This window comes from Emys orbicularis, chromosome 16 (genome assembly GCF_028017835.1).
Source record: "Emys orbicularis isolate rEmyOrb1 chromosome 16, rEmyOrb1.hap1, whole genome shotgun sequence".
NCBI classification, from domain to species: domain Eukaryota; kingdom Metazoa; phylum Chordata; order Testudines; family Emydidae; genus Emys; species Emys orbicularis.
In genome coordinates, this window is record NC_088698.1 from 25501001 (window position 1) to 25522942 (window position 21942).

General features: G+C 41.3%; 1 protein-coding gene across 1 annotated transcript in view; it reads left to right on the forward strand.

The window, feature by feature from the left end:
- RILPL1 (Rab interacting lysosomal protein like 1) overlaps positions 1–19230 on the forward strand; it is a 33622-nt gene extending 14392 nt beyond the window's left edge. The window contains exons 5-7 of the mRNA XM_065417921.1: positions 9199–9371; positions 11246–11338; positions 19086–19230. Of these exons, the coding sequence (XP_065273993.1) occupies positions 9199–9371; positions 11246–11338; positions 19086–19230 (411 nt within the window). The remainder of the gene's footprint in view (positions 1–9198; positions 9372–11245; positions 11339–19085) is intronic.
- Positions 19231–21942: the final 2712 nt, after the last annotated feature.

Consider the following 21942-nt stretch of genomic DNA (forward strand, 5'->3'; position numbering starts at 1 on the left):
CATCCATTCCCATAGATAATTACAAAGTCATGATGTAATGCTGTTGTAAGCTATAGTATCTTTGGACTGTTATTGTAGTGAGAGGCAGTGTGGTCTAGTGGATGGACCATGGGATGGGAGCCAGGAATTCCTCAAGTCTAATGGTCTGGCTGCATAGTTTTGATCAAGTCACTTTTGCTACGTCTACACTGCAGGTGAAGGTGTGACTGTAGTAGGGGTAGGCATACCTGAGCTAGCTTTAATCTGGTTGGCACAGGTAATAGTAGTAAAGATGGATGGCACGGGCTGGCAACCTGAATGTGTCCAAGTTCTGTGGTGGGCTTGTACTCAGGTGGTTAGCCCATGCTGCCACATCTATACTATTATCTGTGCTAGCTAGATTTAAAGCTAGCACCGTTAACTCTTGGCCTCTGTCTTGCTATATATAAAGTGGGGAGGGGGTGAGACTACTTACCCCGCTTTAGTAAGGCACTTGAAGAACCAGGGAGGCCCTATAAAGTTTTATTATTCATTCTTTGCAGTGTAAATGCTTGATGTGCATTTGAGGCATCCAGGCCATGGCAGGGCCTGTGTTAGGATGTCTTATTTCCAGTTAACATAACAAGTAATAATACCATGTGTTTGTAACTTCATAGGGTAGCCAGCTGGGGAATACTGCAGCCCACAGGTAGCCAGTCCTAGGTTTCTGTAGCTGTGGCAGCTGTTCATTCAAATACACTGTGCTGATGGCACTCTTCAGTGATGGAATAGTTCTATATTGAATAAGAAAATCTCATCTATGCGTTTAGCAATCCGTCGAGCTGCTGTCATATGCATCACAGGAAGTGTGACTTTCTGATTGCATGACAGATCACAGAATCCTCCAGATACAGTGACAAATAGTTGATTTGTGAGAGCAGTATTAAATACGCCTCGGGCAAGCCAAAATATCTCTAGTGTCAGCTGTTGGTTTATATTCAAGGCAGCCAGTATTTTGGTTGTGCTGTTTTTAGTCTGTGTTTGTCTGGTGGTGGTGTTTTTTCCCCATCCTAAAATATTTAGTGTTCCAAAATGCAGTGGCTGATGAGAGGTTTTAATTTTCGCCCCAATGGGTCTCACAGGTGATACTGTTGTTGGTCAGTGAAATGTTTATGGCATTGGTGCAGTAGCAGTCCCCATGTTCTGCAGTAGACGAGGTCTCTTCATTTTATAGATACACTGCTGTTCAGTGGAATTCAGCCTGCTAGAACATTAAATCCCCTCTTCCCCCTCACTTGCAGGACAGGTGGAAATTTTAGGGCTCCAGGACTTGTACATGGGCCTGAAAGTATCACAGGAGGAGAAGCTGGCTACTGATGTTGAGGCTTGAAACCTATGCCTAGTCTCACTGAAGTGAAATGCGAATTTCTGTTGGCCTCATTAGGAACAGAACATCTAAGACATAGGGTTTTTACTGGTGTCCTTGGCTTAAAATTTCTTTTCCTCATCCACTTCACTTTTGTGCAGTGTGTCGGAAGGCATCTTCCCTCCACCCCACGTCAGAGGTACTGTGTGACTGTCATGCACATTGGAGGGAAAGGTGCTATGGAGATGTAAATGATGGTCTGACTTTCTTTTCTGGCCCCTGGCTTTCGCTTTGTTTTATTGAGAGTTAGAGACTTCAGTTTCTTTGTGGCTTAGGCTTTTCTCTAATAGTTTTGTTGCTCTGAATCCTCCCAAATTTTGTGGGAGGTGTTATGATCTGGGGTTTTGGGTTTGCCCCATATCTAGTTCCTACAGATGACAGCTCTGTATAAAGCAGCATCAATTATCACTGCCCAGGCTTCCCCAATCCACTTTCATAGGCCTGCAAGTTACTGTACTAAAAATCTGCAGTAAAATCTGTGAGAGTTAAAAATCTCTTGTATGCCACTCATTTGTGGTGAGTAAGCAGAAGTGTTATATATAGTTATGGTTGAGTTCCAGTTTCCATTCTAAAGCTTCCCCCCCCCCCCCCCATGTTTTTAAAACAATTCCTCTTTTTGGGAAGAAACTTTCCATTGGTCTGGCTTTTTCTGAGTGTGTGTATGGGGGAAGGTGGAAGGAATATACTGTACTTTGAGCCTAACTTTCCTTTCACTTCTTATACTGGTATAAACCATGACTTCAGTGGAGTTACCAGTCTAAAACTGGTGTAAGGAAGAGGAGAATTGGGCCCTGTATCTTTTGCACTTGCATAACTTAAACAGTTGACTGTCTAGAAACTTCAAACTTGGCTCATTTCACAGCCTTCACAGGAAGGAAAAGGAATCTGTGTGTCTGAAGAACATCAGCTTATTGGCTTTAAAGGGAGACAAGAGAAGCTGTGACTAAAACATAGGATTGGGAGTTAGATGACTTGGATTCTATTTCCTGTGCTACTACAGACTTCTTGGTGACCTTGGGCAAATCACTTAACCTGTCTACAGCTCAGTTATGAGAGAGACAGAGAGAGGCAGATGTGGAGGACCTGGTTTACGTATGTAATGTAGATGACCATGTTTGTCACAGATTAGAAGCACATTGTAACACACAGCCCCTTGACTTGGCTGTAGCTTTATTGTAGATGGGCCCTCTGAGTACCCTGCATGGATGCTTCATGTTGTTCTTTGTTGGCTTGAATGTAATGTATTGCTTCAATTATCAGTATCCAATTGTTGCAGGCAGATGAATTTGCAGTCCTAATAATGGCCAGTATGGGGCCTATTACCCTACAGAGGGGCAGTGTAGTTATTACAGTCACTGCCACTGAAGTTGAGCATAGAATATTTACCTCTCTATCTACATTAGAATAGAAACCCCAACAGAACAGTTTACCAGCAGTGACTGAGGAGAAATAAACATTTTTGTCCTAAAAAACCTGCATTATTAATATAAAACAACTTCAAACATATCTCCTGGATTTACAGTGCACATGGCCTGTTAGTCCTTGTTAACACATACCTTTAAAAACTTAATTGTGTCATCTTGCTACAAATTTGGGGGGGGGAGGGGTTTCTCACAGTAAATTTAACAATTTGTAAGCGGTTTGGACTGTCTCTATACAGCACCTAGCAGAGTAGGGTCCCAATCTCAGTTGTGGGCTCTGTGCTACTGTAATCTAACTAGCAGAGCACTTTCCAGTAAGCCATGTAAATTATTGGCATAGAGATATCTCCAAAGTGAAAAGTACTACCTGCCTGCATTTTATATACCTGATACCTTAACGTTTCTGTTCGGGTCTGTTGTTCCCTGGGTCACTTCCTGCTTACACTACTGTGTGGTGTTTGGCAACATCTCAGCAGATAACTGGCACATGCCCTCTGAAATGGAATAGCACACAGCTTTCCAGGTACTAAGCTGGAGAAATAGGCTGCCCTGCAGCAAAATGTTTATAAACATATCCGAGCACTTGATGTACTTGACCCTTTGCACTCTTGGAGAGGTTACAGGTCTTGGGGGAAACTCACCTGCAACTTGTGTTTACATCTATGACTGAAAGTTAGGGGCTGAGCCACGTGTCTTGAACCCACAAATAGAAATGGTCACTTCTGATAGACACACAAGTTAACCCCTGGGAGACCACAAATATAGAATAAAGGTAGGGGTGTGTGTGTGTGTTGTGCACATGCACACACTATATGGAGATGATCTCCATGGGATAAATATATCCTGCATCTTTGACTGCCTCATCTGCACTCTGTCCACTAATCCAGCCCTCCTGGGACTATTTCCTACACTCTAAACCTCTAAGCAGCTTGCGTCAGCTGCCATTTACAAATAACAGCTTGTCAAGACAATCATTTCCACCTTCCTTTTACTGCACCAAATTGGACTCTTTAAATGTTCCTCCGTCAGAGACTCAGGCCAGTCCTGTGCTTAGCATAATACCAATGGCAAGGGAGACGCCCCTATTTACAATGCAGCTAGCCCTGGCAGGACCTGAGATACTGACTTGAAATTGTCACATTATTTTGCACAGAATTGTTTTTGTGGGTCACTCTTAAGAGTTGTTAGTGTAATCTGAGCCCTGTACAGTGGGACTCATGGTCACAAAGCACCTGGACTTACAGGCAGAGGAATACAAAATACAGTCCCAGTTAAAAAACAATTGTGAAGCTCACTATCACATTCCTAGAAGCAGTATTTGTGTAACCTACGTGGCATATAGAAAATAAAGAGAGGGATGGAGGGGGGAGGTATACATTTTAGCAGTACTCATTTGGGATGACCTGAATAACAACATAGTGATTTTTGCCACTGGTTAATGGTGTCCCCATCCATTCATGCTGTTAAAATCTTTGTACCAGACACACATGCACAAGATAGTAAATTGCTAATTGAACAGCACTTAGGCAAAATCTTCTTCCTAACACCCATTGGGTGACTCTCTTATATCATGAAGCATAATGATCCTAACTCATATTAAAAATCTAGATTGACCATGACATAACTGAGACACTTACTGTGACTTTTAAAAATTACCATATCTAATAATCATTTTATTCCAGTGAATGTCCCATTCATTTCACTGACCATTTGGAAGATGCCAGCATCCTAGGGATTAACAAGATTTTTCTGTCCTTTTTGTTGGCACATCATTTCTCTAACAACTGACCATCTTCCCATTCACTAAACTAATTGTGAATGTTCAGAATTAAAGCATGAATGAACAATGCTCAGGGCTGGTTACAAACCCATAAAAGTGAGGAGAGGTTGTGAACCTGCACCATTGATGCTAACGGGAGCAAGACTGAGTCTGTAAAGTGGCTATGGTATTGTTCAACTGACCTGTCAAGAACAGACCAGGGATAATGCTATCAAACAAGACTGTAAATATTTGTAGGCATGTTTTAAATGAACTTGCATTGGCCCTATTCATGCATTAGCTTCCTATTAACATTTGTGCAATGGAGTATTACTAGCACAGATGCTCATGGAAAGTAAATTTGAGTTTAAGTGATCAAATATTTGCAGAAACATGCAAAGCACCAAACTACAAAGTAACCTGGTGAGATTGTCTGCGTCCCCCTTTGCTCTAGTGAGAGGAGAGTAATTCTGAATCAAGGTGAAGTCCTACACTCATGTGCACAGAGGAAATAAGCAACAAGGACATGCAGTGGGGATGAAGGATCAAGCAGCACCATCCATCCCATTAGAGCAAATGTACTTTCATCTTGTCTCCTTAATGGTGTCCTGATGGAACTTTGCCACATAACGAAGTTCTCTATTTGCTGTAGGGGAGATGCTGGGCCTGGGCAGGGAGGTGTACACAGGAGCACTTTTGTTTTAAGTAGTCCATGGTCTGAAGCAATTTGAGGACCAATGTTCTAAAGAATTTTCCTATTAAGTGTTTAACGCCAGCTAAAATATTGGCTTCCCCTCTAAGGTGGCAAAGACATGTCTGGTCACGAGCATGGTATAAATGCCTTAGCAGAAGATTGCAGCCAGAGAGAGGGAAACTGAAAGCAGCGGAGAAGTAGATAGGAAAATAAGTGAGAAAACAGAGGTGAATAGGGGCATGTGAGGATGCTTGGGGTGTCCTGCTCCCCCCCCCTCAAGAAAAGTGACAGTGACTGTCAGTGTTTTACTAATGAATTGAATGAGCTTGGTACTAATCATTTAAGGGATGATTTCATTGTTGTTAATTCAGCTGGGAGACCCAGCTTTGTAAACAGGCCTAGGCCCTGAGCCAGCAAGCGTGAAAGTGTCTTCAGTCTCTGGAGAGAAAGGATGCTTTCTTCTTGTGGCTGTAACTCATCAGTTTCATGGCAGTGGCATCTCTTCTAATTACGGCCGTTCCCATTCTTTCTGCCAGGGCGAAGGTTAGGCAGTAATTGCAGTGGCAAGCAGAAAGCTGGAATAACTGCCTTCTCTGGAACTAGCACCGGTTATTGGCTTGGGCTGAGTAAACTTAGCTGCATTGGCTACATGTGTGTCAGTCTCTGCTGACTTAGATGAGACCTGGACAAGCTGGCGTATCTGGGGAAGGGGATGGGAAGTAAACAGAATTGAAATGGGCTTTGAAATGATGCATGTGACCAAGATGTGTGTAATTGTATGGAAAAGCATTTACGTTATGATTTCCTCTGAACATTTTGTGTTCCATAGTATCCATCTTATGACATTAGGTTGCGATAAGAAGAAAACCTAATTGAATAGTAAGGATCTGACAAACAGAGACCAGCCATCATTCAAGCTGCTATTCCATCTTTGCAGGACATTGGATAGAATATTCTGCAGCAACAGTTTGCACTTCTACAAACATCCATTAACTAACCCTCCCCACAGCCCTGGGAGAAGGGTGAAGGTTATTTTGCTGATGGGTGAGCAGAGGGATGGAGACAGTTAGGCCCCTACTTTCAAAAGTGGCTTGTGTTTGGATGCCCCAGTACTTGGGTCTCCAAATTTAGCTGCTTAGAGCCTTTTCCTGTGAAGTGCTGAGTACCCACCATTCCCAAGTGAAGCTTGTGAGACCTCGAGACCTGTGAAGAATCAGGCCCTTGGTGCCTAAAATCAGGTACCCCAAACTAGAGGCCACTATTGGAAAAGTCACCTTATGTGTCTTACACAGAGTCACACAGTGAGTTAGAGCAAGAGATGGGAATGAAATCCAGGAGTCCTGACTTCCCGTTCCCTGCTCCAACCACTAGACCCCCTTCCCGCCCAATGGAGAGAATGTTCTTTCAATCAATATAACAGTGACGAGACTTTGACCCTGATCCTGCAAACAGGTACATATGTGCTGAACTTTAAATACGTGAGAAATCCCATTGAACTCTATAGCACTACTCAGATGCATAAAGTTAAGTGTTTACAGGAATGGGGGGTCCCTAGGTTGAATATTCCCTGGAGTGCTAGAAAATGGCATTCTCAATAATAGGAGCATGTAGACTATCTGCTTTCAGTGGTATATACCTGCTGTTGACATCTCCCTCACTCTAATCAATCTCACTCTGTAGTGCTTTACGGAGGAAAAATTGCTACCACCTTGTTTTAAATGTGGTATAAATAGATAACCTGCTCTACTGATAGGTTTCATAACTAGAGGGTGGGCTCTAGAAGCCAGTAGTTTTCCTGAATTGTTATAAAAATGGCCTTTTCCCTTTTTAATCAAACGAGTTTAATACCAATTAAACCCATGGGTAGTTTCCTGGGAACTAAAGCTGGTTGGAAAATTTTAATTTATAAAACTTTCTGCAAAAACAGTTTGGATTTAATTTTCCAACTAGCTCTACTAGAGACTATACCCCCTATTATTACGTATCGCCTATAGGACTGACATTGACAAGCAGTGCAATTTAGTGGATAGAGTATCAGACGGGAGCCAGCAATTCCTGAATTCTAATCCTGACTCTCTACATGGACTCGCTCTGTGAGCAAGTCACTTCCTCTTCTTGTACCCTAGGCTAGGTCTACACTGCACTTTCACCGGTAAAACTTTTGTCAGTCAGGGGTGTGAAAAAAAAAAAAAAAAAATACAGCCCTGACCGACAAAAGTTTTACTGACAAAAAGTGCCGGAGTGGACAGCACTTTATCGGTGGGAGATGCTCTCTCTCGCCAACAAAGCTACTGCCCCTCATTGGGAGGTTTTATTTTGCCAACAAAGAGCACCTATGCTGCATACCTTACAGCAGCACTTAGTAGCAGCCCAGCTGTGCTGCTGTAAGGTGCGCAGTGTAGACGTAGCCTTAGTTCTCCTGTCTGTGAAATGGAGGTAATACTGACCTACTCTGTAGGGTCTTGGGGTTCAATTCAACGTCAAATCTGAAGGCATCTGAAGATCTGTAGTGCTACGCTTTAGAATAGAAGTGCTCAGTATTTATTTTTATTATATTGGCCCTAAATGGGGGTGCATCTTATTTAGAGAAGCTTTCCCTGGGAAATGAGATCTTGATCCGCCTTTTTCCATTCAGAGTGTTGAAAGGAACATCTCTATTTAGGTGGCTATACTTTGAATATAAAATACCTAGTTAGGAGCCTCCATGCCACTGGAACACCAACAGATTTCTGACTCCAGTGACATAGCCAGGAAACTCTTGGACTCTCTTGGTATCTCTTTAAAATCCAGTTTGGGAGGTGGGCAGCTTACTTTCTTCCCTGCTTATCTTCATTAGGCCCAAATATGTAAATAATGTGTGTCTCTCAGCCCATTCAGTGACACTGCTTCCATGTGCTGGCACCCCATCAGCTCTTGCAACAAGTATTGAGTTTCAAATGTACTTTGCTGCACGCACCGTTCCAACATTTATTTTACAGCTGGAAGTTTCCCAGACCTCGTAGTGTTCTCAGTTGTGTTGCAGAACATCCAGATTCCAAGCACACACTTCCAACACGCTTGTATTTTCTCCATATCGCTTACTCTGCTTTATATGGCCACCTGATGTCACTGACTACAGCAGCAGTATCGTGTATGGTGACTTTCTTCTCCTTCTCTGTGCTGTAGTCCCTTGGGCCACGTCCCTGCAAACAGAGCCACGCAGGATCTCATTGATTTTGGTAGGGCTCCACACAGGTGTGAGAAACCATTTGCGTAGATCACGGTCCAAGTTCTGCAGAAATTAGGATGCAAGAGACAGAACCTCTACAGGCTTCAGGACCAAAACTGGAGAAATCTCCTAACTTTGAGTGAATCTTACATAGAACTATTATATAGAAGAAGGATGGGAGTAACTGGTCTATTTCAAAAATAAAAAAGCCAACCCTACCGTTACCCACAGGGAATATGGGGTGCTCTGCACACATCTGTATATCTCCTCTTTGCAGCTGTTCAGGTTCACTGGTGTTGACATCAAAGAGGTGTCAATTGAGCAAGGGCAGTAATGTAGTAGGTTATTATATAATCAGGGAAACTTGCAACATCTTCTCAAGAAGCGTCTCTTTATGATTGAAAATACACTAAACAAGCCACACAGCAAGGGTCATTTATTTTAAAATATTTGATTAACTATCTTTAAGAAACTGTGGAAAGTAGGCCCTTGTCAAAACACAGGCCCTACATTTTAAAAAATGACTACCATTGAATTATTCTTGCTGGGGATCTTATTAAACCTGAGCAATGAAGCAAAAGTAGTTGGCTTTCCGTAGCACTCCTCTAACATTGTTGATGGCTCTTATAATATTAAGAATAGAGATGGATGATTCAATTGCATCTCTAAGGAAAAGTTAAGCCTTTATTGAGTGCGCAATGAATTAATTAAAGCTTGTATTTCATCCTCCAGACAGAACCTAACAATGATGACTTTCTCTCTGAATCGGAGAAGATGGCTCTGGATTTAAAAGATCCAAACCGTCCAAGATTTACTCTGCAAGAACTACGGGATGTCTTACACGAGCGGAATGAACTGAAGTCTAGAGTGTTTTTGTTGCAGGAGGAACTTTTATATTATAAGAGGTGTGTTGGCTCCCACTGTTGGTATTGCTACCTCTGCCTTCTCCATTGTCCTACTCTTGGAGAGGCACAGAATAGAGGGAAACCAGAGGTTGGATTTAAAAACTGTGAGTGTCCGCTTAAATAGTCTCTAAGAAATGGCAGCGGATTCTTGGCTTCCCTAAGACAAAGTAAAGATGGCTCCAAAATCTGGTTCATGGTGAAAATTCAAATAAGTTTTGGGAGGAGTTTGGTTTAATTTTAATGTTCCCCAAAACCTGTGACCTCTCAATAGCAGAAATTGCAAACAAATGCATACTTTTAAAAGGGAAAGAAATTGTTAGTGCCTGTTGTTCTTTTTTTTATTATATATATATATATATATATATATATATATATATATATATATAAAAATAATAAAAAAATCAGAAAATGGCCTGTTGACAGACGGAAATATCTGCACTTTTTTTTTTTTCTTTTTTTTCTTTCCCTCTTTCCTCCCTTTCTTTTTTAGTGGCAAAATGGAGGGAGAGAATCTGAGGAAAGGAATTGAAAACCCCAACAACCAAATATCTTAGTTTAAATTTTTTTCAAATGAGCAACAAATAAATCTTTTCCATACCTGTGGAACAAAATCTGGCTTGAAATTACAACAAAAAAAACAACCACCCACCCTGCACACCCTAACTCTTTCAATCAGCTCTTAAAAAAAAAAAAAAAAAAAAAAAATCGTAAGTTTCATGTAGGGATAGTTTATTTACTTACTCATTTAACATTCTCAGCAAAGCTATATAGGGTCTATATGTCCCTGGGACTGCATACACCTCTAGGTCACTGGCAAAAATCTATTCCTCAGCACATGGCTAGTGCCAAAAATGTATTGCATCTGATACCTGTTCTGTGGCCCAAGGGCAGCAAGGTTATGGTCACAGTTCAGCACCCAGTGGAGAAGTGCCAAAATCCTAAAACTATCATGACCATTTCCATTAGCATGCCAGTGATTTCCAGTCTCCTCATAGAGGCCAAGGACTGAATGGGCCCTGAAGACAGGAGAGCTTAGCCTCCCCTACAGGAGCTCTGTTTAGACCGTCATTTGAGGTATATCAGTAGGGGGAAGACGGTCTTGCTGCTCCCCATGCTGCACCTGTTCTTTGACTAAACCGGGGACTCCTGAGCTGTCAATCCAGCACTTACACAACTTTTTTTTTAAATCACATGGTCAGTTTTCCTCTCATAAATGGTGGGATCCATTAAACTCAGCCTGTCACTCTCCAGGGATTGCTGTATGCTGCACAGCAGTATTCTGTCCTCTTCTGAGTTTAAGAAGCTATTGCAGGTACTTGGGTTACCTGAATGTTGAAGTTTTTTAATATATGCAGTATTGTAGCCATGTCAGATCCCAAGATAGTAGAGAGACAAGGTGGGTGAGGTAATATCTTTTACTGTTCCAATTTCTGTTGATGAGCAAGACAAGCTTTCAAGCTTACACAGAAGTCTGACCTTTTTAATGGCACTCACTGCGTATGATTAACCCTACAAATCCTCCTCATGTGACAGTTATAGAACTCATCTACTAACATTGGTGACTTGAATTTGAAAGAGTATTGTAAATTAAAAGAAACTAAGGGCCTTATCCACTGCTGATGAAAAGATTGCCACTGACTTGAATGGGTTTGAATCAGCCCCTCAGTTCCTTTCAGTTTACAAAGCTTGTTCAGATTCATGAAACTCAGGGTGTGATCCAAACCCACTAAAGTCAGAGGGCATCTTTTCATCGGTTGTGGATCAGGCCGTTAGTTTCTTTAAATTTACAAAACTCCTTCAAATTTTATTTTAAATTTCTCCAGAATAATGAAAGAACTAGAACTTAACTGTATTTTTTTTTTCTCTTCTTAAAGTGAGGAAACAGAAGAAGAAACTAGATCCCCTCAACCTACACCCATAATTAATTCAAAAACCTCAACTCAGCCAGAATCTGGAATCAAACGACTGTAAGTAGCATTCTCTTCCAATGATCTTGAACTGGGCATGTTTCTTGGGGGGTAATTGGGTTGGTTTTAGTTCTGGTTTCTCCCCCGACCCCCCAACCCCATTAATCTTCATTTAGTGATATCACATGCACATGTGTTTTGGAAATAATCCTATAATACACAGTATTATAAAAACACATTTTAGAGGTTTTATGAAACAAAACAGAACATAGTGCTGATTTAATTCTCGGTGACTTCCTATCTCTGACCGGTTCCCTTCACACACATAATAGGGAGAATAAGTGTTCTGTGCACTTGCATTTATGGTTACAGATAAACTGAGCGCCTATGGTGTGTTACATTCTAATATTCCCTTCTTGAGTACTGTTATAATACTCAGATTGAGTAGAATAGCATATGTTGTTATGGATTGTAACAGCATATGAGCTAACAAGCTGTTAGCCACAGAAACTCTGGCTCTTATTTGGAACCATCTTGTCAGCCTATTCAGGCTCTGAGGATGTTTGTGTCTGCATATGAAAGTGAACTGCTGGTCTCTCGCCATGGGCTGTGGTCCTATTTCAAGCCTGATCCTGCATTCCTTGGGCACCCCAAATTGCAGCTGAGCCCAATGTAAGATCAGGGTGCATTAGGAATGTAAAATTGGGCACTTTTTCACCTATATGCTTGCTTACATTTAGATAGTAAACTCCTTGGGGCAGAGACAGCAGACTCAGCAATGGGAACATGTCAGCAAGTTGCCTCCTCTAGGTCTCACACCTGAGAGCTGTAGAATGTGTTGGTTACGAAAGAAACGAAAGCTCAAGCACATAACAGCTGGGTCTGGAGTTCAGTCTCCTTCCCTTCCCACTACTAAGTAGCCATGTTTACAGATTCCTACATCCTGAGAATCTGATTGAGCCTTCAGGTTCAAGCCTTGCCATTTCCCTGTACACACCTAGCTGTATACAGAACACCTGCATTAGGTCTAAGCACAGAGTTAACTCTTTGCTTACTATGTACCCTGTCAGAGGGGGCTTGTCTCTGTTGTTTTTCTGACCTGTAAAGCTCCATGTCCCCTATAGTGGGGTGTAAGTAATAATACTGTGCAGAAAGGATTAGAAAAACAAATTTTTGAATCACTTCATTTGTCAGTTTATCTATTGTCAGCTCACTCTCACCATTTTATTCCAAATATTAGCTTTTGAACCCGCTAAGAGGTTTTCATGTTTTGTGAATAGTGTAACTATTTTAACAATGCATAAACTATTTGGATATGCCACATTTTTATTTAGTTGCAAAACTCTCCCATCCTGTCCCTATATGCATATAACCTTCAGCTTCCATATAAAAATAGTGCCTGCACTTACCTAGTGCCTTCCACTGGATGATCTTGGGGGCTGATCCAAACTCCAGTAAAGGTAACTGGAGTGTTTCTATTGACTCCAGTTGGCTTTAGCTCATGCTTTTAGTGCATAGGTATGGGCCATATTTCAGACTGGTTGCTTCAATGACCCTTTATTTTGTATTTGAAAATTATACTTTGAGTTTGACATTTGGATTACTTTTCCTCATGATTATGGTTATGATGCCCTACTTTTATAACACTTATGAGAAGAGCATGTCATGTTTGGACTAGTGGATTTATCTTGTATGTTCATCTCCATCATAAATGTTCTGTTCCTGTATTACTATTTAATCCTTCACTTTATTTAGTTTGATTCCCCATTTGTGGGGAATGGCCACATAACCAATATAGTGGTGACTGCAACTTGTGGATTGGGATTATCTTGAGCAAAAGCGGGACAAAATTGTAAACTGACCACATTTTGTTGCAATGCTAACTGGACATTCTTAGTTTTGTCTCTCTCTGGTTCTAACATACATAGGTAGCATAGGGAGTCATGGCAGGAGAGCATGGATATTTGTAGTGGCTGTCTCGCTGGGTTCTTCCTCTGATTTTTCTGGAGTGCTGTGGAACATATGTTGGGCAGCTGGCCACTAATCAAATGGAAAACTTCTAGACAAATTCAGATCTTTCTTTATCATCTTGCCTTTTAATTTATAATCACCCGTATCTAACAGTAGTAAAAGTTAAACCTGTTGTTTTGACTTGTTCCCTTCTTTCAAAAACTCCTTTCACATTTTAATAAATTCCCAGGCTGTCATCCTAAGCATAGAGCTCCCCTGCCCATTCTTACTGGGATATGGAACTGTGTACCAAACCTGCTATCTGGGGGAACTGGCTTTCTTGTCAACTGGCACTCTCAACATCTTGTTGTTGTGTTGTTGTTTTTTTCCCCCTGCCTCTTGCAGGGGTGTGTGGTGTGTAGGGGGGGAAATGGGACCCTTTTCATTTTTTTTTAATATAATATAAAATGTGTGTGTATATATAATTATTATTTTTTTTAAATTTGGGATAATTCTTTCCTTATCTTAAGTTAACCAAGACAACAATGGTACTTGAACTTTTTTGCAGCCTCCCTAGACAGAACCCATCTGTCTTCATTGTCTCTCTCATGTCTGGAGTCCCTGAAACTGTGGCACCAGCAGTCCTCCGTGGCTGGGGCACTGTCTGCAGTCCTGAGCTGGGGGGCACTCCAGGACTTTAGTAGTCCCCACATAGGCCAAGGTTCGGCAGGTGCCGGGGGTCTATGTGATTGCCTGAAATGAAAGGAAACCGAATTGCTGGGAAAGAAAAAGGCCCCCATTTCTGTGTCTTCTCCTGCAGCTGCCACTTTACAGCCCCCCACTCAGGTACCAGAAGGAGAAGTAACACAGCCCAGGTAGCCAGCTGCTTCTTGGTCAGGTGAGAGTTAGGGATACAGTTTATCCCGCAAGCTGACAGATCTCTCCTGCTCCAGGCAGACTTTCAGCACCCTGAGACTATAGCCATTTAATTACCTAAATAGTAAATATCCATTTTACATTATATCCATTTTACAGATGGGGAAGTGGAGGTAAAAAGAAGATGCAGCCAAATTAATAGACCAAAATACCACAGCTTACCCCAGTGATGCTGCAGGGCTGGGAGACGCAACTGTGGCTGAAGGGAGCCTTAGTCAAGTTACTTAGGATCTGATTCTGCAAGGTGCTGAGTCACTCCTGTGCTCCAGGTCCCACTGCCAATGGAAGTTGTGGACACTCAGAACTGCTCAGCACCTTGTAAGATCAGGCCCCAAGTCACCTGCTTAAAACCATAGAGGGACACCGTAACTACAGTATTCTACTGGAAGCTCTCCAAACCTGCAATAGCACTGGGATAAGATGTAATAGATTAAAAACACTACCTTAGTACTCCTTTGGAACAGAGCTGGGATTAGAACTCTGACAGCCTTAGCTGCCACTCCTGTTTTCAGACAAAGCCTAACTAAGAAAATACAGATTTATTGCCATTCTCTTAGGAAAAGCTGTATGTCTGCCTCTTTAAAATACACCTCTTTCCCTTCACTGTGAATACAGTATTATAAAGACGCCAGGCATATTCTCTACCATCTTGGATTGGCTCATACAATTGGTGAGTTGCTGCATTTGCAAACAGCTAAGGGAAACAGAAGTTCTGAAATCTACATTTTTTTTTTCCTCCCTGGGGTTACAGCTTGATTTTTAGATTCTCTACAAGTTTAAAGGGGCACTGATCTCCTGAGATCACCTTGATTTACAAGTTTGTCTCTATTCCTCTATGGCTGCATGTAATGAGAGAACATCTGTCGTCAGCCAAAAGGAGATACTTGTGTGGAAAAAGCATCAGTACTGGAATTAAAAATGCTGGCTCTATTTTGTTTGTACACTGTACAGAAAGACCCTTTTCTTTAAGAGTACCACACTTGTTTGTTCAATGTAATGCCCGAAGTAGTCTTACATCTTGTTCTGATGTCTGAGCTCTATAGATAACCGAGTGGGCCATGGTGTGTAAAACTAGAAGTCCAAGCTATGGTGAATAATATAACAATGTTTGTTTTGATTCCAAGAATAGCAGCTACAGCAGCTGTGTTAGGAAGGCTTTTGAGCTGCATTAGGTCACAAGTGAAATGACTCTGGTGATCTCAACTTTATCCTTAACTGACATTAGTCCACAGCACAAAAATAAATTGGCCACAGTTGACAGTATCTGCAGAGGAGAATCCTTAGAACAGCAGAGGGTGTTGCAGGTATGGACGAAGATGCTTTGTGTGGCCCAAGTCATACAGAGCATCTAGCCAAAGTGCTCTCTCATGTTCAGGTTTTTTGAGCACCAGAGTGTACCTCCAAGTTGCATGAATTGTATGATGTGCAGTAAAAGGGCTGAACACTTACAAAGAAACTGTCACAGCAAGTCAGATAAAATAATGTTTCTTCTAGCATAGTTGTAAGGCTTTGAAACCAGTATTCTAGCTGCCTGTGGTTGGCATTTCTGCATGTGTATTGATGCAGAACCACTCAGAAGAGAGACATGGGCCCTTTTTAACCAAGTAGAATGCAATGGGGTTTATTTCAAGTCTTCAAATACTTTTTTTTTTAAACTTGACAGTATCAGTTTTGTCACTTGTAATACCCTTAAAACTGTAAAATGGATCATTTCTAACCCTATTTCCTATGCAAATATCCATGGAAAAGCAGTAGCTATTCTATTGTATTGTAGAGCACTGTTTGTATTTCTTAACATCCACCTTCATCCTTCATTTCACCGTTATGTATGTGCCTGTTTCTTTTACAAACCTGTAAACTGGAAAAACAATGTATTCTCATGCTCTGCATTGCTAGAGATTATAATCCCTTGGTGAAGTTACACCAAGGCTGTGTGCTGCATCACAGTAGAAATTTGACCTCTCAGTTATGAATATTTTTAAGATGGCATAACAACCAGATTTTAATTACCGTACTAATTTATCTAACCCAGAAGTGCCAGTGAGCAGGTGTCTTGGGTGCTGCAGATACATTTCTCTCTCTCCCTACTCTCATGTGTGATAATTCAAAGTAACCCTATGTATCTTGTTTACCTGTCTTTTATGGAATGTCTTTTATTTATTACTCCAGTCTTATCTCTGTGCCTGTACTTTTCTGACCAGGATCTTTACAGCCATAATGCCCATGGTAGCAGCTGGATTGATTCCAGATGATCCCACATTGCAGCCAATAAGAAGACTTGTGTCCCTTGTAGGAATTTTTTTTTAAATGTTTCGTACTGTGGTTTTTTTGTGGGTTCTCTTTTGGTGTGGTTTTTTTGCATGACCCTCATGTATTTTAATATAAGCTGCTGGTTGCATTCTCATTGGCTGACTATAGGATCACAGAAACTCAAAAGCTGCCAATCAGAATGATCAATCGGTACATTTCAGTATTTGAATGCTCAGTCTTGACTATTCTGTTCCATCATTTTTGTCTTAATGTTACCATGCTAAACCAATTTGTCCATTACCCATTAAGAAATTAATTCAATAAGAGCATTTTAACCAACATCTGTTAATTTTGCTTACTAAACCTGTTTTGTGTTATATCTATCATGACAAGTGCTTTTTAAAAACTGTAATTTTTTTGACCTGCTACAAATTAATTCTACAGAATATAATGGCCGATATCTGTGCTAACTCCTAGTGTTTACTTTATTTATAGGCTGTCATTTACATGTCTGAGTATATGTTAACTGTGGATTTTGGTCTCCTATTGTGTGCTCCACACTATCCAGATTATATGTACTTAAAACAAGTTCTACAACTAGATTCTTGGCTATCAAAAGAGGGCATTGACTACTGCTAATGCAAGTTCTGGTTGAATTTTGATTATTATGGTGATCATGTGAAGTGACCACTATATTGAAGGCTGCAAAATAGTTTTCATTCTAAATTCCTTCCCTTCCCACACAGAAACTTGTAATCTTTCTAAACATTCAACTTTTGGACTGAGAATTTCCATGCTTTCTTGGCCCAACAATGACACTCTAAGTTCACCAAAATCTCTTCAGTTGGATTTAGAATAAATAGTTTATATATAAAATATCCATTTTCCTACATCATAATTTGAAAGTAACTCAAATGGCTGAACTTTGACCCTTGAAATTTAGCATGTAAATGCAGCTGTCCTCACTGAAGAGTGTGCTTTACTAAATTTGAAAAATGTTAGTTATAAACATTTTGAAAATGCAGGAACAAATATGCACAGGGGAAAGCCCTAGTTAGCAGTGCACTTATGCCAGGAGGACTTGGAATCTGGCCTTTAAAAACAAAAACCAACCAAAAACAAATGCAGCATAATGAATTTACAAGCTCCGGGGTGACGGTGGCAGGGTAGTGCTGACATATACTTTCTTAGAACAAACCAGAAATTAAATGCAAGACACTGCAATGTTAAGGCTGCAGACTTAAAATCAAAAAGTTAGGAAATGCAAACATTCAGGTCCCAGCAGCAAGGTTAACTTGCTTGAACTGCACTCGTGTAGTAGTAGTTTCTATCCTGTACTTAAAAGTAGCTTAATGTAGTACTCATGTTATTGTTTGTATTGCAGTAGTAGAACCTAAGGACTCCACTCGTAGACAAGGACCCCATTGTGCTAGGTACTATACAAACAGAACAAAAAGTCCTAAAAAAAGAGCACCATAAAAGCGGAAGGATATGCATTGTGGCTAACGCTGAAGATGGTACCTTAACTTTTGCATTTCCCAACAGACATGAATTACATTTTAACATTGCACGAACACCTTTTGCATTTTTTTAATATATGGTTCACTATAATAACAAAAAATTATTTTGCTTAAGCTGGTAACATCTCTGCCATACAAACAAGAAAAACTAATAAACTGGTATTTTTTAATTTTATGTAGTATCAGCTTTGCATTTAATTGCGGTTCACGGGCTTATTAAAATGGCTTATCAGTTCATGCATACTATTAACTGAGCACCCACACACTATGTGTGTAAACGATATGCACATTTAATGTGTTAAGACTCTGATCCTGCAAACACTTACATACGTGTTTAGGTGTGTGCTGGAACTGGGCCTAAGGTATTAAAAGCATGCACTTTAAACATTTCTTTAAATTTTTAGTGCAGGGGTCGGCAACCTTTCAGAAGTGGTGTGCCGAGTCTTCATTTATTCACTCCAATTTAAGGTTTCACATGCCAGTCATACATTTTAACATTTTTAGGTCTCTTTTTCCAAGTCTATAATATATAACTAAACTATTGTTGTATGTAATGTAAATAAGGTTTTTTAAAATGTTTTAAGAAGCTTCATTTAAAATTAAATTAAAATGCAGAGTCCCCCCAGACTGGTGGCCAGGACCCAGGCAGGGTGAGTGCCACTGAAAATCCGCTTGTGTGCCGCCTTCGGCATGCGTGCCATAGGTTGCCTACCCCTGTTTTAGAGACTTCTTATACTTATTTCCCTCTCTCCCTCCCACCCCCAACTTTTTCTTTCTACTTAAAAGCATATTGTAGCGTTTTCATGCCAAAAAGACACTATGCCAATTTATTTTGTTTATGGCATGAAACTAATCCTTTTGTTTCATTGTTGTGGGTTTTTTTTAATAACTAATACACCCAAACTAAGACTGCACGTGTGTGTAGGTCACAGCATTTAAAGCTTCTTTTGAAGCTTCAGTAACAAAGCAGCTGGAGATGGCAGTGACTTCATCTTGAATAATGTTTGACAAATACTCCATCAGGCTTTGCTGCCTTCATTTTGCAGATGCAAACAGTTTTTTGCTCTTTAAGTTTTGTTGCACCGTGTATCAGTTATCTCAAATGTCTCCAAACCACTAGGTTCTAATTTGTCTTTTTTACTTTCTGGAAGGTTTAGTTTCTTCTCTCGTGATAAAAAACGCATGCAGACGACACAGAAAAATGTTCACTTCCAGGATACTTTTGGCGAATGGGCAGATTCAAACAAAGATGACTCCTACACCGAACAAGGCCAAGAGGCCCTTCAGCATCTGTGATTAACACTCCAAGCCGTGTTGCTTACCACAGTAGATCTGAACATTCTAGTAACAAGAAGCTTCCATAACCAAATCTGGCAGCTCATCATTTTTTATTTGCCTGGCACATGTTGACGGTTGTTTCAGACATACTTTTCCAAAGGGATTCCTCAGTGTTTACTTGGCGACTGCTCTCCGAAAACAGAATCCAGGCTCTGTAGTAATGGTTATTTATACTCTCGGGTATCGAAACTTCTAGATAACTGGTTTTGTGCTCAATAACAAGTCTGTCTGACTCTTGCATTAACTACAGTAACACAAGCTTCTTTAAACCAAAAAGCCCCCTGTGCCATTATTAGAGGTTTATTTGCATTGTACAATATCTAGTGGTGAAGATTCTGATACCATGTTTGTTAACGGGGGGGGGGGGGAATTTGTCTTAGTTCTGTTAATGACACTTTCAAAGAGAGAGTTTGCAGTGTATACACTATTTCCAGGGCAGGTCCTACCACAGCTGTATCCTGTCAAACTCACAGGTTGCAGAGAAACTTCTTGGAACTTCAACTGATAAAAATACAGAAACTGGAACAGCTGTGAGGGACTGTGATTGTATATTCCCCCTTGTTGTTTATAGTGCCTAAAGCATGTAGATACTGATGTACAAGGTGAGTGTGCCTTGTCTTTTGCTCTGAGTTATGCAGTATTAACAGAAAATGAATTGCTCATATGGAGGAATTCTAAACACTCTGCATTTGTTTTCTTCTTCGTACCATGCCCTTTTTCCCTCCACCCCTCCTTTCTATGTGTAATATCAGACCTCTGCTGTACAGGAAATAGATTACTTTCCCACAAGTGGCTTTGAACAAAGCCCCAGGCAGCACTTACACAAGTTCTTATTCCCTATCTGAAAACCATTTTAACACAAGTATAGTGGAGGTTTTAAGTCAGATGATAACTCCTTTGTTCTGTGTAGAGACAGTCCCAACCCCCAATCTCACCTCCAGCCCTCCCCAAAATTCTGTTGGGACTGTGGGGACAATAGACTCTAAAACCCCAATCATGCAGGTTATGCCCTAAGCTAACACATGTTATACTACAGGGGTGCTCTGTATGGACCCTTGGTTACATGCAACAGCTTGGAGCAGTGGGGCCTAACTCTATAATGAAAATCCCACCTCTGTACACGGATGATCTATGGGAAGGTCTGATCTGAAACTCAGTTGGTGATATAAGCCCATCCCCAATTTAACTGTATTTGAACAACTGAGTAGTGGCCATAAACACCCACTAGCAAATTCATCTGTAAGACAGTTGTTACTGGAATGGGTGCCCACCCAGACCACATTGAGCCACACTCCCTGAGAGCCGTGCTACCCAAACTGTGCTACCCATTATCCCCCTAATGTGAGAGAGGCCTTGTCCGCTCTGTTGAAGCAGAGAGAGAACTATTCTTTGTTACAATGGAGTTTAAGCCATTTTTTGGGCTCAGCTGTACTATAGGAAGAGTCATACTACTGCACAGTTCTGCTATCAGTGAGATGTATCTGCATATATTTGCCTATTGGCTTGTCTGCTCTAGAGTAACATTCTTAAAAAAAATCCTAGCAGTACTTGCTCTTTTAACAGCATAGTGGTTAGACTTGCTTGGACAGGACACCACGCTAAACTACGGCAGCAATCCACACTCCGTGTATACTAAAGCTCCCAGTGTTGTTGACGCTGCTGGATCTGAACCAGCGAGGAAACTTGTAAGCAGAAAATAAGCTTTAGAGAGTTCGTCAAACACTCTTCCCTAGCGTGGCTACAAATTTGTCTTCTGAACTTAGACTGGTTTAATACTACTGGTTTTGGATTTAAAAAAAAATCCCTGTATGTACAGGCTAGGGAACCTCTGCTAGAACCCATTTATAATTCAGCAGGGCTGGAAAACCTGTTGCATCATGGTTCAAATGCTCTTCTGTTTTGTACTCTAAATGGGAGTGAACTATGACCTTGGGCTCTTTCCACTCTACAGGATAACGTCAGTGTTCCCCCCATTGTCCCCTGCACTGGTTGGGCTTTTCAGTTAGGGGCCTACGTGCACTCACCACAGAAACCGCTTACAGGCAGCAGTCTGTTAACAGTTCTAAATGAGGCCAAAGCCAGGTCTACTCTGCAACCTTGTATCCGTATAACTCCATCACTCAGGAGTGTGAAAAATCCACACGGGCCGAGTAACGCAGTTGTAACCACCTAACTCCCCGTGTAGACAGCGCTATGTCAACAGCAGGGCTTCTCCCGTTGACATAGCTGCTGCCTCTCGCAGAGGTGTAGTAACGACGCCAATGGGAGAAGCGCTCCTGTCAGTGTAGTAGCATCTTCACTGAAGCGCTGCAGCAGTGCAGCTTGCAGTGTTTTAAGTGTAGACCTACCCTGATATTGCACATTCCCAGCCACGTCACAGCCTTACAAATTCAAGTACATCATTCCTTAAGAACCCCTCAGTTAGTTCTGTAGTACAACTCCAATAACTGGGTGGTTGGTTATGCTTTAGCCTGTAACGCTATGCCCACATTGCAGCTGGGACCAAGCCTCCCAGCCCTGGTAGATGGACTTGTGCTGGCAAGGCTCAACCTGGTGCACTAAAAATAACAGGGTGGCTTGTGCTGCTTGGGCAGCAGCTCAGGCATTCAAGCAAAGCCCACCCCAGCTGCTGGGTATGAGCTGGAGTGACTAGCCCGAGTCTCCACTGGA